This window comes from Eptesicus fuscus, chromosome 7, assembly GCF_027574615.1.
Source record: "Eptesicus fuscus isolate TK198812 chromosome 7, DD_ASM_mEF_20220401, whole genome shotgun sequence".
NCBI classification, from domain to species: domain Eukaryota; kingdom Metazoa; phylum Chordata; class Mammalia; order Chiroptera; family Vespertilionidae; genus Eptesicus; species Eptesicus fuscus.
In genome coordinates this window covers 6,659,312-6,674,562 of record NC_072479.1, presented here as the reverse complement: position 1 = coordinate 6,674,562, position 15,251 = coordinate 6,659,312, and the positions used below count along the sequence as shown (strand labels likewise).

Genomic DNA, 15,251 nt, shown 5'->3' with positions numbered 1-15,251 from the left:
GGTACAATATTTGCAAACCAATACGTGTAATAAATCATATAAACAAATTGAAAGACAAAAATCACATGATCATATCAATAGACTCAGAGAAAGCATTCAACAAAATCCTACACCCTTTTTTAATAAAAACTCTCAGCAAAGTGAAAATAGAGGGAGCATATCTTAACATGATAAAGACCATACATGACAAACCTACAGCCAACATCATACTCAATGGGCAAAAACTAAAACCATTTTCCCTAAGAACAGGAACAAGACAGGGATGCCTGCTTTCACCACTCCTATCAACATAGTACTGGAAGTGCTAACCACAGCAATCAGACAAGAAGAAGAAACAAAAGGTATCCAAATTGGAAAAGAAGACATAAAACTGTCATTATTCACAGATGACATGTTAGTGTACATAGAAAACCCTAAAGATGTCATCAATAAACTACTGGACTTAACCAAAGTATTTGGCAACATAGCAGGATACAAAATTAACACCCAGAAATCTATGGCATTTTTATACACCAATAATGAACTCACAGAAAGAGAAACTAAAAAAAAAAAAATCCCATTTACCATTGCACCAAAAAAATCAAGATACCTAGGAATAAACTTAACTAAGGTAGTAAAAGACCTGAACTTGGAAAACTACAGGATGTTGAAAAAAGAGATAGGGGAAGATATAAATAAATGGAAGAATATACTGTGTTCATGGATTGGTAGAATCAACATCATTAAAATGTCCATACTACCCAAAGCGATCTATAGATTCAATGCAACCTCCATTAAGACACCAACAGCATATTTCACAGACCTAGAACAAACTCTCCAAAAAATGTATATGGAAATAAAAAAGACCCCGAATAGCCACAGCAATCCTGAAAAAGAAGAACAAAGTTGGAGGGATCACAATATCAGATATCAAGCTATATTACAAAGCCACTGTTCTCACCATGGCCTGGTACTGGCACAAGGACAGACATATAGACCAGTGGAACAGAACAGAGAACCCAGAAATCGACCCAAACCACTATGCTCAATTAATATTTGACAAAGGAGGCAAGAGCATACAATGGAATCAAGACAGTCTCTTTAATAAGTGGTGTTGGGAAAATTGGACAGATATATGCAAAAAAAATGAAACTAGACCACCAACTTACACCATATACAAAAATAAACTCAAAATGGATAAAGGACTTAAGATGGGAAATCATAAAAATCTTAGAAGCACCCATAGGCAGCAAAATAGCAGACATATGTAATAGCAGTATCTTTACCGATACAGCTCCTAGGCCAATGGAAACTAAAGAGAAAATAAACAAATGGGACTACATCAAAATAAAAAAAAACTGCACAGCAAAAGAAACCATCAACAAAACAATAAGAAAGCCCACTGCTTGGGAGAATATATTTGCCAATATTATCTCCGATAAGGGTTTAATCTCCAAAATTTACAGGGAACTCATACAACTTAACAAAAGGAAGATAAACAATCCAATCAAAAAATGGGCAAAGAACCAAATAGACACTTTTTGAAAGAGGACATTCAGAAGGCCAAGAGACATATGAAAACATGCTCAAAGTCACTAATCATCCAAGAGATGCAAATCAAAATGATAATGAGGTACCATCTCACACCTGTCAGGATGGCTATCATCAACAAATCAACAAACTACAAGTGCTGGCCAGTATGTGGAGAAAAAGGAACCCTGGTACCCTGCTTGTGGGAATGCAGACTGTTGCAGCCACTGTGGAGAACAGTATGGAGTTTCCTCAAAAAATTAAAAATGGAACTCCCATTTGACCCAGTAATCCCAATTCTTTGAATATGTACCCAGGAATCAGAAACACCAATCAGAAAAGATATATGTACCCCTATGTTCACAGCAGCACCATTTACAATAACTAAGATTTGGAAACAGCCTAAGTGTCCATCAGCTGAGTGGATTAAAAACTGTAGTACATCTACACAATGGAATACTCTGCTGCTGTAAAAAAATTTTTTTTAATTAAATTAAATTAAAAGGAACTCACCATTTGCAACAGCATGGATGGGCCTGGAGAACATTATGCTAAGTGAAATAAGCCAGTCGGAGAAAGATAAATACCACATGATCTCACTCATTTGTGGAATATAAAGAACATAAACTAATGAATAAAAATAGAGCCAGAGGAAAAAATATTTTAGAATATAATAGAAGTAACCCTGTTACTTTTGTGATATTGTACTATGTTAGTACTGTTTGGGTAATATTATATTTAAAATCTTTTTTTTTTTTGAAATATTAAAAAAATCAATTAAAAAATCTTAAAAAAAAAAAAAAGTAAGAAAGAAAAAGAGAAAGAATCAAGAACAAGGAAGTCAGTATAGAGCCCAGAGTTGGCATGGTGTCCAGATACTGGCTTACTGGGGGGCATGCTGCTTTTCTGGTCAAGCAATGCATTTACATGGACATGAAAGTTATCTAAGTTTTGGTTTGCTGTCATGGCACCCTGGGCAGGAGCTGTTCCATCTTGGGCCTAGAAGTTTATATCAACACCATTAAATGAAAGACCAGCAGATCAAAACCAGCAAAGCTGGTCCCACACAACCCACTCTCACCATGAAGTCAAATAGCCTTACGAAGATGCATTGAAAAGAATAAACATTCAATGTAAAACTATTCTGGAAACTGTACTCAGGATAAATGTGACATCATATTTAATAATAATAATAATAATAAGATGATGATGATGATGAAAGAAACCTATTCAAGTAATTCTAACTTATTTGATTGTATAATTCACACTCACCTAATAGAATGCTTAGAAAGTTATTTTTATGAGCATGAATTTGTAATATTCTTTCTAGAAACACTAAGTAGAGAAAACAAAATTATCTTCCTAAAGATAAAGCACGTTGTCTTTCTCACCCTCCAGATGACCCAATATCTCCCTACCTGGGGTGGCTGTTGACTATCACAGAGACCAAACAGCCGCAGCCCTTACCAATGCCTTCTACTGGGGGATGCTGGGCCCCCCTGGTTGACTACCTCCCAGAAACCATCACCCCTCGAGGGCCACTCCACAGGTGAGCAGCATGTATAGGTAGAGAGAAATGACCACTTGGTTTTGACTGGACTTTTTTCCCTAGAAGAAGAGGGAAACCTGTTTCAGGTCCTATCAAATGAAATAAACTTTAAAATCAGAGGGACCCTGCATGGCTTGAATTGCAGCTCTCAGCACATTGGTAGAGTTTGGTCAAATGTTAACCAATGTGCAAAGCTGCCTTGTCATACTTACTTGATATAGGTCTTCATTTTTTTATGCATTTTAGATTGTAAGCAAGTTGAAGAGAGGACTCTTGCCTTCTCTTTCTCATCATGACACAGCTCTTATTACCTAGTAACAAGTATGTTATGTGATTAGCTCAACTGATGTTTATTCTTATGGAGCTCTGTGCATTTTCAGAAGTTAAACTCCACTTCCCTGAAAGAAGGTTCTTACATAGTTCTTCAGCAAAGCTTATGTGTTGCATTTAATTGTGACTTAATGATTTATACATGTATTTCCATTCTCTGTAGAAGTTGCATTAACTTTGTCATTTCATTGATTAGGTGCAATATTGCTGTGATTTTTATGACTGAGATGGTGGTAGATCACAGTGTAAGAGAAGACTGGGCTCTTCACCTTCCATTATTACTTCATGCTGTCTTCTTAGGTAAGACTGGATCCAAGAGGAATTCTAGCCAATACGTCTAAACTCTGTGGAGGTAATCCAGAGAGTTTTCATTGTACATAGACTTCTGCTTTCCTGCTCTAAAATTCAGTTGACCAGGCATTATTTAAAGCGTTCTTATGACTACAATATAAGTTGTGTGGCACCTCACTTGTGCTATACCTATGAAGATATCTAAAACAAATTGGGCCTCTTTGAGAGTCTTTGTCTATATGTGATAAAATTTTTAAATATACTTTTATTGATTTCAGATAAAAAGCGTGAGGGAGAAAGAGATAGAAACATCAATGATGAGAGAGAATCATTGATCCACTGCCTCCTGCATGCCCCACACTGGGGATCGAGCCCGCAACCCGGGCATGTGCCCTCACCGGGAATCGAACCCTGACCTCCTGGTTCATAGGTTGATGCTCAACCACTGAGCCATGCCGGCCAGGCTAGATGTGATAAAGTTAAAGCCATTAGACATAATTAGTGCATAGAGAGAAAGAATATAGAGCACAGCAGGCCACGCACTGAGATTGTCACCCAAGTTGTAGAGAAGAGGAACAACCAGTCAGGGAGTGCAGTTATGGAGAGCCTTAAGAAGGAGGAATGCTAACTATGTCAAGAGGTTAAGGGAAGTCCATCTATCATCATTTTATGAGAATATTTGATTTAAGGAATAAAATGCTTTATTTTTCCTAGTCCCAAATTCTTTATGTTAGTACCATAAATAGTAACAAAGAAAACTAAACATTCTTTTAAGATTTCCCTTCCCCCAGGTGTTAGGGAATGTTTACTATCCCTGGAATCTAAATGAGATTAAAAATTGTTTTTACATTTTACATTTTGTTCCAGGGTTGGACCATTACCGGCCTGAAGTCTTTGAACACAGCAAAAATTTGCTTCTTCACCTCTTGATTGCACTGTCCTGCAACAGCAATTTCCATGCCATTGCCTCTGTGCTCCTGCAGACTCGAGAAATGGGGGAAACTAAGACTCTAACAGTCCAGCCAGCTTATCAACCCGAGTATCTCTACACAGGTAACAAAAGGAGGTGTGACTGAAAGCCTGAGGCACAGTCACAAATTCAGAGATTACCAAAGGGGTCAGTGGAGCCCATTTTTCCATCCTCTAATGCTCTTACCCCCCACCTTTCCAAGTAATAAAATAACGGCTCAATAAATAGGCACCATTTCACTGGATGTCAACATGCCTCCCAAAATCCTTCTTTGTTATTGAAGATTTTCATATATTTTCCTTGTTATTATTATGTTTCTGCTTTCATTAAATATGTTTCTATCAATAAATTGAAAATTTAAATGTCCATTGAACAAGAGCTTCCGTCTAGAACCCTGAAAGATGAGAACACAGGAAACAGGGCCTTCTCCATCCCCTTGCGAGTGGATCATTCCAAGGTGCCAGACATTTACTGCATTCCTTCTAGTTTCTCTGAAGGGATTGTCACTTTATTAAGTGACTGACTTTTCTGGAAAGCATGAATGATGCAAGTCTATTAAAAACCACTGTTGTTTTAAAACCAAATATTTCTCCTTAGAAATGAGAACAGAAAGCATTAGCTGAGTCAAAAAAAAAATTACTCTGTTCTATCCAGCTGTTCATGAAAACTTTCCCAAAAGGGTTAACCAATGGTTTTTATTTAGAATATTTTAAATATCTTAAAATGATGATGAACTAACAGAGTTCTCAGGCTACCTTTTTTTTATATATATAATTGATTTTTTTTACAGAGAGGAAGGGAGAAGGATAGAGAGTTAGAAACATCGATGAGAGAGAAACATTGATCAGCTGCCTCCTGCACACCTCCTACTGGGGATGTGCCCACAACCAAGGTGCATGCCCTTGACCGGAATCGAACCTGGGACCTTTCAGTCCATAGGCTGACGCTCTATCCACTGAGCCAAACCGGTTAGGGCAGGCTACTTTTTTTACCTAATTATTTTGTACATTACATTGGCATTGGACATGGTATGGCATTTCATACAATGTTACCATGTACTTTCTTTATAACCTTGAAATTTTACCTTTCATTCATCACTGGTATTCAGCACTGCCTTGTCTTATGAGAGATGTTAACATATGTCTTTGGATAACTAATATGAAGTCATTAACACTGAGGTAGAAGGACCACTGACCTGTTCATCATTAAATACTTTCAAATATATTTTCCATATTATTATTATAAGGTCTTTGTATTGAACACACTACACTTAATTGAAAATAATTCAGCAGCCTTTCAGAGACACAAAATTCTCTTTTCTTTAGATGCTTAATTTAAAAAATATGAAACATTCTGGCTGTTCTAACTCCCCAGGATAAAGATGTTTTCCATTAAGCACACGATTTTAGGCTGAGAAAACTGTAATGTCTGTTAAGTTGTATATCTCTGAGTGTGGCAGTTTTATATACACTATCCCACTGATGCAGCATAAATGGTTGAGAGTGGAGATTTACAAAGCAAAACACAGAATCCATGGGCAAGACAAACAATAGATAACTGGAATGATTGAATCTGTAGTATACTTGAATTAGGTAGGTGCACAAAAGTTTTAGGAAGAGTCTCCTTTTCATAAATATTTATTGAACACCTTGTTTCAATTGTAGTTACTTTCAAATCCACACTAAGAACTTGTGATAGAAATTGTCTTTATCTTATCATAATACAAAACTGAATTACAGAGAAATCATACCAACTTCCTGAGATTTTACAGTAAATGGTAAAGATGATATTCAGACCCAGGCTCCTCACTCCAAATTCAATATTTTTGTCAGACACACCAGAGCTATGTACTTTTATGATTTTTTAACTAGAGGGAAATGTGTATAAGTTTTCAAACCCACAGCACATCTAGAGATGTAGAATGTTAACCAAATACAAAGTGGAAAAAAATCACTAGTATTTTCTTATACCATATGGCTTTGACAAACATGATATATACTTTGTTAAAACAATCAACATACACAAAATATTTGTGATTCCAGGCACATTTACTCAAAAACAAGATGTATAACTTACTCATCATCCCTTATGTAACTGATATCCTCAAAAATTATATCATTGTATCAGTCTAGTATCCAGGCATAATTTATTAACAGCAGTTAGGTACAGGTGTAGAGTGGAACACAAACACACACCTTCTTTTTCAGAAAGCATGAATTAAAACCCTATAGTAGAAATTTATTTATTAAATAGAAATTTTCTATTCTCCTATTACTAAATGCACTCTGATTATACAGAGTGTAACCATTCCATAAGTAAGGAAAGAATATATGTCTCTTTTTAATCATAGCTATAGCCAAAATGAAATGTTTTATGAAAAAAATAATGAGATAACTGCATACTTCTGTATGCTCACCTCCTGACCTCGTTATGTGCCCTGCCCAGCGCACCCCCCCCTTGACCTTCTTCTCAACCAGGTGGCTTTGACTTCCTGAGGGAGGACCAGTCATCACCAGTGCCAGACTCGGGGCTGAGCTCCAGTTCCACCTCTTCCAGCATCAGTCTGGGAGGCAGCAGCGGGAACCTCCCACAGATGTCCCAAGAGGTAGAAGACATAGACGCCACTACTGAAACAGATGAGAAGGCCAACAAGCTCATTGAGTTCCTGACAACCAGGTAAGGAGGGCAAGGAGACAAGCGGCTGTTTTCAGGTGAGTTTTTTCAGAAAATGCCATCTTTCAAAACCACTCAGATGGAAAAGTGAGTCCAGAGTTCTAGCAAAGTCCTGTTTTCTCCTCTCAATTGCATTTGCTGGAGTCTCTGTATAAGCCAGACAATGGTAGAAGGTGCTAAGATCCCTCTGATGTCACCATTTATGGGGAGAGATAGTTCTTATATAACAACAATGCAGCAGATGGTGGCAGGATATGGTAGCGCCCCTCGGTGAGCATGATTTTGTTCATCTACTAGAGCTGCCAGGAGCTGGGAGCCCTGAAACTTGGCAAATAACCTTGCTCTGGAAGCCAAAGGTATCAGCCACAGTTGACCCAGGAGCAGCTGCAGAGGGACCCAGAGTCTGCTCATCCAGTCCAAAGAGTCATTCGTAAATGGAAGTCAGAAACCAGAAACAGTAGGAAGCATGATAGGAAAGGAACCAAACAAATAATATATCAAAATCAAGAAAAAGTGGGTGTAATCCCAATTTTTAGGTCTTCTGGTTCTTCTAATGAACAATTTAATTTCAGAATTTTTACTACGCCAAGGTCCTACGTTTGTATAAAAGCATGCTCACATGTGACCTGGGCATGTTCTTGTGTTGGGAGTCTAGTCTCAATTTGTGTTATCTGATATTTCCCATTATTTTTTTTTCTTTAACTAATGCACCAAATAATGAAAAATAGAGCATTTTTTTTCCCTTTGTTAATGGTTCAGGGCATTCTGCGTAGCTAGCTATCAGCTCCATGTGGGATTTAATGTTCAGGAAACAGGAAGGGACTGATGGTGCCCACACACAAGGTACTTCAGATACCTGAATACTTTGTTGTCATCTCTCACCATTGTCAATGCCATGTGTTGGGAAGGGTGTTCTCCAAAATTCTCACATCTGGCTCCATCCTATTCTTACTACCGAAAAACAAGTAAACAGAGGCTGTATCTTCAATTTGGTAATGCAGGAAGCCACCACTTGCCAACACTGTCATGAGCATGCACCAAGGAACGCAGGAGGCAGATGGATCTTGAGCGTTAGTGGGCTTACGCTAGGCACCGATTATTTGTGTTGCGATAGTGGTGGTTCGAAGCAATCTCCTGACCTGATAGCCTCCAAGTAAATGTTTACTGGGCCTTACTGATCTTTACTGATGTTTGAGACTGTCTGTCTGCTACTTGTTTGCCATGCTTTACTGAGGGCAAGATGTGTATCTAAAACTGAATAAAAAGCGGACAAGGCCAGGACTCGGGGTGTCTCTTCAAGAAAGAGGCTCCACCTGGCCTCTACCCCTTAATAATTCATATTTTTGTCTAGCATTTTCATTTGTGTGTTGGCCCCTGCTTCAGATCCTGAAATTCGCCGTGCAGGTCGCGGCAGGTTCCACAGTATTCGGCAACCTAATGATGTGATCCTGATAAAAGCATTATCTTTCCAAATGCTGAATGTGCAAATTGAATCTGTATCTACATTTATATTTTATTTATAACTGTATATGTTGTTTTATTTAACAAACACCTATGGAACATCTATCATGTGACAAACACTGTTCTGGTGAATTGAAAAGTTTTTGTTTCGTGATTAAATGTTGTGAGGTTTTGGTTTTCTGAATAAAATATGAAAAAAAAAAAGTGTCTCTATAAATTAGCCAGATCTGTTTGAGTATGTTCATAAACTTTATAAGAATGAAATTCTCCCCCAAAATTAGTGAAACTTTAAATATATATATTGTGCCTTTGGAATTAGAACTGCATAGATGGTTGTCAAAATGCAAAGTGACAGTTATATTTTTGACACTGTATGCTTTGTTTCAGGGCATTTGGTCCACTTTGGTGCCATGAAGACATCACGCCCAAAAATCAAAATTCAAAGAGTGCTGAACAACTCACAAATTTTCTACGGCACATTTTGTCTGTATTTAAAGATTCTAAATCAGGTACTTCATCCTGTTTCCCCAAATCCCTTCCACTTTCAGGACTTTTTTATAATTGAGTTCATTCTTCACCTATATGACTACACTATATATCATATATAGTATAAATGAGAATTTATACTATATACGTATATCGCACTATCCTATCTAATAAAAGAGTAATATGCAAATTAACCATCACTCTGCTACACCCACAAGCCATGCCCACCAGCCATGCCCACCAGGCAATCAGGAGCGAGATGCAAATTAACCCAACCAAGATGGCTGCAGCCACAGAGAGAGCAGGAGGGAGGCTTGGGTTTCCCTGGCGATGGAGGAAGCCAAGCTTTCCGCACACCCTGGCCGGCCCAGGCTTTCGCTCCAGGCTACCAAGTTTCAATTATAGAAGATAAATAAATTCCAACAGAAATGGCTGCCACCACTGAGTGAGCAGAAGGCTTGGCTCCGCTCCAGGCTACAAAGTTTCAATTGTAGAAGATAAATAAATTCCAGATACCAGGGCTTCTGCTTGGGTTGCCGGGGGATGTGGCCGGCCTGCAAACCACCACAGGCCCCTCGCCCAAGCCGCCCCACGCCCCAAGGGAACCCTGATCTGGGACACCCTTCAGAGCAAACCAGCTGGCCCCCACCCATGCACCAGGCCTCTATCCTATCTAATAAAAGAGTAATATGCAGATTGACCATCACTCCAACACACAAGATGGCTTCCCCCATGTGGTCAAAGATCCTGCCCCCATGTGGACACAAGATGGCCACCACAAGATGGAGGGCAGTGGGGAGGGACAAGGCCTGCAAGGGAGGGCAGTTGTGGGTGATCAGGCCAGCAGGAGAGGGCAGTTGGGAGGAACCAGGCCTGCAAGGGAAGGCAGTTAGTTGGGGGCGATCAAGCCTGCAGGGGAGGGCCGTTAAGGGGTGACCAGGCTGGCAGAGGAGGGATGTTAGGGGCAAACAGGCTGGCAGCGGAGCAGTTAGACATCAATCAGGCTGGCAGGGGAGTCATTAGGGGTGATCAGGCTGGCAGGCAGAAGCGGTTAGGGGCAATCTGGAAGGTAGGCAGGTGAGTGGTTGGGAGCCAGCAGTCCTGGATTGTGAGAGGGATGTCCAACGGCCATCCCTCAAGGGGTCCCAGATTGGAGAGGGTGCAGGCTGGGCTGAGGGACACCCCCCCATGCACGAATTTTGTGCACCGGGCCTCTAGTATATATGATATATGATATCAATGATATATATTGTATATATTTCTGAATTTTGGCATCTATAGCAGAAGACTATTCATAGAAGAGTTTTGAAATTTATTTCAGATGTGCCTGACTGATACTCTCATGTATATTTGCATTATACTCTATAAATAACTTCCCCAAAGTCAACGTTCTCCTCACTTCATTCCCTCACTAGAATTAACTATGTCCACAATATTAATTTTATTTAAAGAAGGCCATGAAAACTAATTCTTATTAATTGATTTGGCATAGACTCAACTATGAGAAGTAGTCAGCCTTCAAACTGGTTTTTAAAAAGAATTTTGTGATAAAATGTTTTTTACTTTAAAAATAGTTGCTAACAATTCCATTGAATGTTCTAAATCCAGTGTGATTCTTAGTTAGACTATAAAAGCATCGTATTGAAGCCATTAGCTAAATTCCACTTGAATTCAAGTTGGCCTGAGCTTATCTGTGTGTGAAATTTAAATGTGGTCTTTCAGCCTTTGCCATGTACCTGGCTGAACACATTAACATGGCTACTGGCTCCTTAGCTGCTCTGATAATTAGCACGTGTCACAATATGAAACATTCTAGATTAGCTACATTTCTTTTTGTTATCAGTGGATACTTGTTTTTAAAAGCAAAAATAATAATATACAGAAAGTCATTACAGGAATAGGATGACCTAGACTTCCAGTCTTGAGTTTCCCCTTTGGAATTTCTTTGAAATATGAAGACCTCTTCTATTGGTATTTTCCCCATTTAAAAGTTACCTTAAATTGCACATAGCACAAAGGAAGAAATTTACTGTTGTATGTAAACTATTTATTTGTCTAAAACCCTTAACTGTATGACGTTAATGAAAATGAGAAGACATATGAATGCCTTGCACTGTATTCTTGGCAGGTGTATTTTCACACCTTACCCAATATATTTTTACCCACTAAAATTTCCTTCTACATCGCTGCTCTCTGCCTATTTCTGCTATAGCACAATAAAATGTAATCCTGAAAACAAATTTTATTAGTCAGGGTAGCATAGCTGCTGAAACAAACACCTCCCAGAGCTCAAACACTTAACACAATTGGTTATTTCTGGATCACATAACAATTCAGTGTGGATGTTGGGCAGGAGGCCTTCCACCTGGTGCTCAGAGACTCTCCATCCTGTGGCTCTGCTGCCTGGAGGAGGAAGAGAGAGTGAGGGATTAAGAAGAGGAGTTCACATTCCAGTCCAGTGCTTCTTCCCACATTCCACTGGCTAGAACTCAGGCACAAGGTCACACCTAACTGCAAGGAAGGCTGGAAGATGTAGATTCATGTGTGACCGGGGAGATGCCACACACTAAATAGGTTTTCTTAAAACCCATTGTCATATGGGTAGTGGAGTCTGCAGTCCTCCTGGGAGAGGACTTTTGTTTAGTCTTTAGCTCATGATAATTTAAATAAGATTCTGTTCACTGCCAGGGAGCTAGCCTCTCTATAAAATGGTTTAAATAATAAAAAAAAAAAACATGTTTTGAAAAACAAAATAAAGACATAAAGAACAATTTTGAAACATGACCCATTCATAAGTTGCGACGTGCCTCTGGGTTTAACCCTGCATTTCCGACCCTGGATTTGCTTGAGTCCACTTCCCAGGGCCCTTCGTTCACTTTGCAGGAACATTTTTTTATATTGTCAACATGTCCCTGGGGTCAAGCAGCCAAGCGAAACTAAGAAGGATAACAATGAATTATCCCTCCTGTTCCACTTTCACGTCACCATCAAATGTGCCACAGAGCTCTCCAGGTCACGGAAACAGCTAAAATCACTGTTTACATCATGTGCTCTAACTCTTGGAGCCTGGTATTCTCCCTGCAGAGAGGCAGGGCCCTTGTACAATGTAATAGCCCAGACATTAATTATGAGCTTTTCCTCACATTTTAATTTCCATCTGGTCAAATGGTTTTCTGATGACTAAGATTCCCTCCATGTTATTGAAAGAACACCTACTCTGGTGGAGGTTCACTATGGCTGCCTTCACTGCAGTGTCCACATTTCTATATCTGAGCACTTACAGACCATGCTGAGGAGCAAAGACTTGGGTCCAGGCCTCAGTTGTGTTTAGACTTGACTAGATTCACTAATAGCTTCCTCTAAATACATAAGTACTCAGAACATTTATTTCTAACAAATTGTCTTATTAAAAAAAGGAGTGAAAATATTTCATGTAAAAGTAGCACAGAACAATAATGTGGAAAAATAGCAGGGTAATAAATAGCAATACACTTGTGAACACGTATGTGTCACACACTGTACTAAGCACTTTTAAAGTTGTTTAATTTCCACAAAACTTCTATGAGATAGATGCTTTTATTCATAAGTTAAAGATAAGGAAATAGTCAATAGAGAATAAGTTTCTTTCTGAGTGTGAAAACTTCTAGTTCAAAATCGGAACCATCTTTTTCTACTACACTATACTCCTTAAGATTTATTAAAATTTATGTGTTTTTTTCATTGTTAATCTTTAAATAAGTACCACCAGGACATAGCCCTGTGCAGTGAACCTATTTCAAACCTTCAGATAACTACTGTTGCCCCAGACTTTGACAGTGACACTGATCTGGTCTCTGGCCTCTTGGTGCCCTAGGCTTCCGTCTGGAGCAACACTTGAGTGAGGTTGCATTGCAGACAGCCCTGGCAAGTTCTTCAAGGCACTATGCCTGTCGGTCCTTCCAGATATTCCGGGCAATCAAACAACCTCTGTCAGCGCATGCCTTGTCTGACCTTCTCTCCAGACTGGTGGAGGTGATTGGAGAACATGGCGATGAGATTCAGGTAGGGAAGGAAAGAACACCAAACACATCCTATTTCTCTCATTTTAAAGAGAAGGAGCTAACGACTTTCTCAAAACCTTGTCTCTCTTGCCAATTATCCCAGCCCTTTGGACATGTACAATTCAAATTTTAGAGGTTGGCTTTTATATTTACAAAAGTCATTCCCAGAAGCATTGTTCTAGAAACTCCACATATATTATCTGTTTGTTCAAGCTAACAACTGAACATTCTTTGGTGACTCTTCTTTGTTGTTTTGTTGTTGGTTTTATTTGGTAGAGGACAGGAAAATTATGTGTTGTTTTGTCATTTTTTCACAAACATAGGACATAGTTGTGCAATCCCCCACCTAGAGGAGATGTCCGCTGTATCTGTATAAAGCACTACCTTCCTCTGCATGATCACCCTTCAGTAAACTGGAAGAGCTGAAGAAGTAATGGAGAGAGTAGATGCCACAAGAAGACCCTCTAGATAGAGCCCAGAGATTAGGGCCTGGGCAGGTTGAAAGCCAAGAGCATTACCTGCTCTGTAACTTGGGCCAAGCCTTCTTTTCCATCAGAAATTTGCCTGCATCTACGGAGGCCTGCACGCCTATAGACCCTAGCTTATTTTCCTCCTCCTGGCCATGAGAAGAGCTGTTTAAAATGCCACTGAGGCACAGCCATTGCATAACATCTCTTAATCTCTGCCTTCAGACATTGCAACTCTATATTTCAAATGCCTACCATGTGTCTGACATCTTCAGCCTTGTCCCCTCCCTGTGGAGATTGCTCTGTGGAGGAGCGCAGACCAAGGAAAATAAATATTTTTAATTATCTGCTGACTCCTGGGCCAGCTGAATTCCTCAGTGGCCCTTAAAATTTGTTTTAAACTTTGTAAATTAAAGTAATAACAACTATCTAGCTTTTAATGATATTAAAATTACTTTAATAGAGTTTGCATTCATTAAATTTATGTCCAAGAAGTTAACAGTAGTTACAAGCTGTCCAAAATGTTGTGTCTGTGTGTTTGGCAGGGTTACGTAATGGAAGCACTCCTGACTTTGGAAGCTGCTGTGGATAACTTGTCTGACTGCTTGAAGAACAGTGATCTCTTAACTGTATTATCTCGGTGAGAACCAGCTTAATGACATTTGAAATCAAATATACTGTACTAAATATTTGGTAGATGCCCAAACTTTGGGCAAAGTCCAAAGAATAAATCTAGTTTTTGAAATCTATTGATGACCTGAAAAAGTATATATGACATTTTCTTAAGTTAAAAAAAAGGGGACGGGGGCAGGTATCACACACACACACACACACACACACACACACACAAATTATAAAAGGATTTTAAAATACCAGGAAGATAGATAGCAAATGTTATCTCTGGTAAATAATACAAATAACGATTTTTCATTTTCTTTTTATGTCTTTTAGTATTTTTTCATATTTTAGATAATGTTTCCTATTACATTGTGAACAGAAACTAAAACTAAATATTATTTTAAATGAATATGCACAAAACTTCATCTGAACCATTACTATAAAAACAATTGGAATAAATGTTGATTTTACTTGCAGAATTTCTACCTGAGGATCTTTCTTTTCTAATTCCTTTGTTCCTGCTAGTGTTTAACAACCAGTTTCAGATCATTCAGATCATTCCATATTCTGCTCGTATCATTGAGTTCCTTGTGCTTTGAAACTGGGTCAGTAACATTATATCTCATTGGGCCTTGTTTCATTGTTAAGTTGAGCATTTTTTATGGATAGGTAAGCTTAATATGATTACTAACATAATACATATGTTAGTACAGCTTCATCTAAATCAATAAAATTTACCAGAATGTTGATAAAGAGTTTTACCTTTTCATCCTGAAATAAGCTTTGAAATCATTTTTCATAAATTAAGTACAAAAAACTTACTTTGATACAAACATTTACTATTTTCTTTCTTGATA

The 15,251-nt window shown here is 38.6% G+C and overlaps 1 protein-coding gene across 2 annotated transcripts in view; it reads left to right on the top strand.

Annotated features, from left to right (window-relative positions):
• Positions 1–15,251, top strand: part of FRY (FRY microtubule binding protein) — a 407,062-nt gene that overhangs the window by 262,042 nt on the left and 129,769 nt on the right. For both annotated transcript variants that reach the window (XM_054718725.1, XM_054718726.1), the window contains exons 37-43: positions 2,908–3,058; positions 3,585–3,688; positions 4,547–4,732; positions 7,127–7,325; positions 9,171–9,292; positions 13,123–13,310; positions 14,322–14,416. In XM_054718725.1, the coding sequence (XP_054574700.1) occupies positions 2,908–3,058; positions 3,585–3,688; positions 4,547–4,732; positions 7,127–7,325; positions 9,171–9,292; positions 13,123–13,310; positions 14,322–14,416 (1,045 nt within the window). The remainder of the gene's footprint in view (positions 1–2,907; positions 3,059–3,584; positions 3,689–4,546; positions 4,733–7,126; positions 7,326–9,170; positions 9,293–13,122; positions 13,311–14,321; positions 14,417–15,251) is intronic.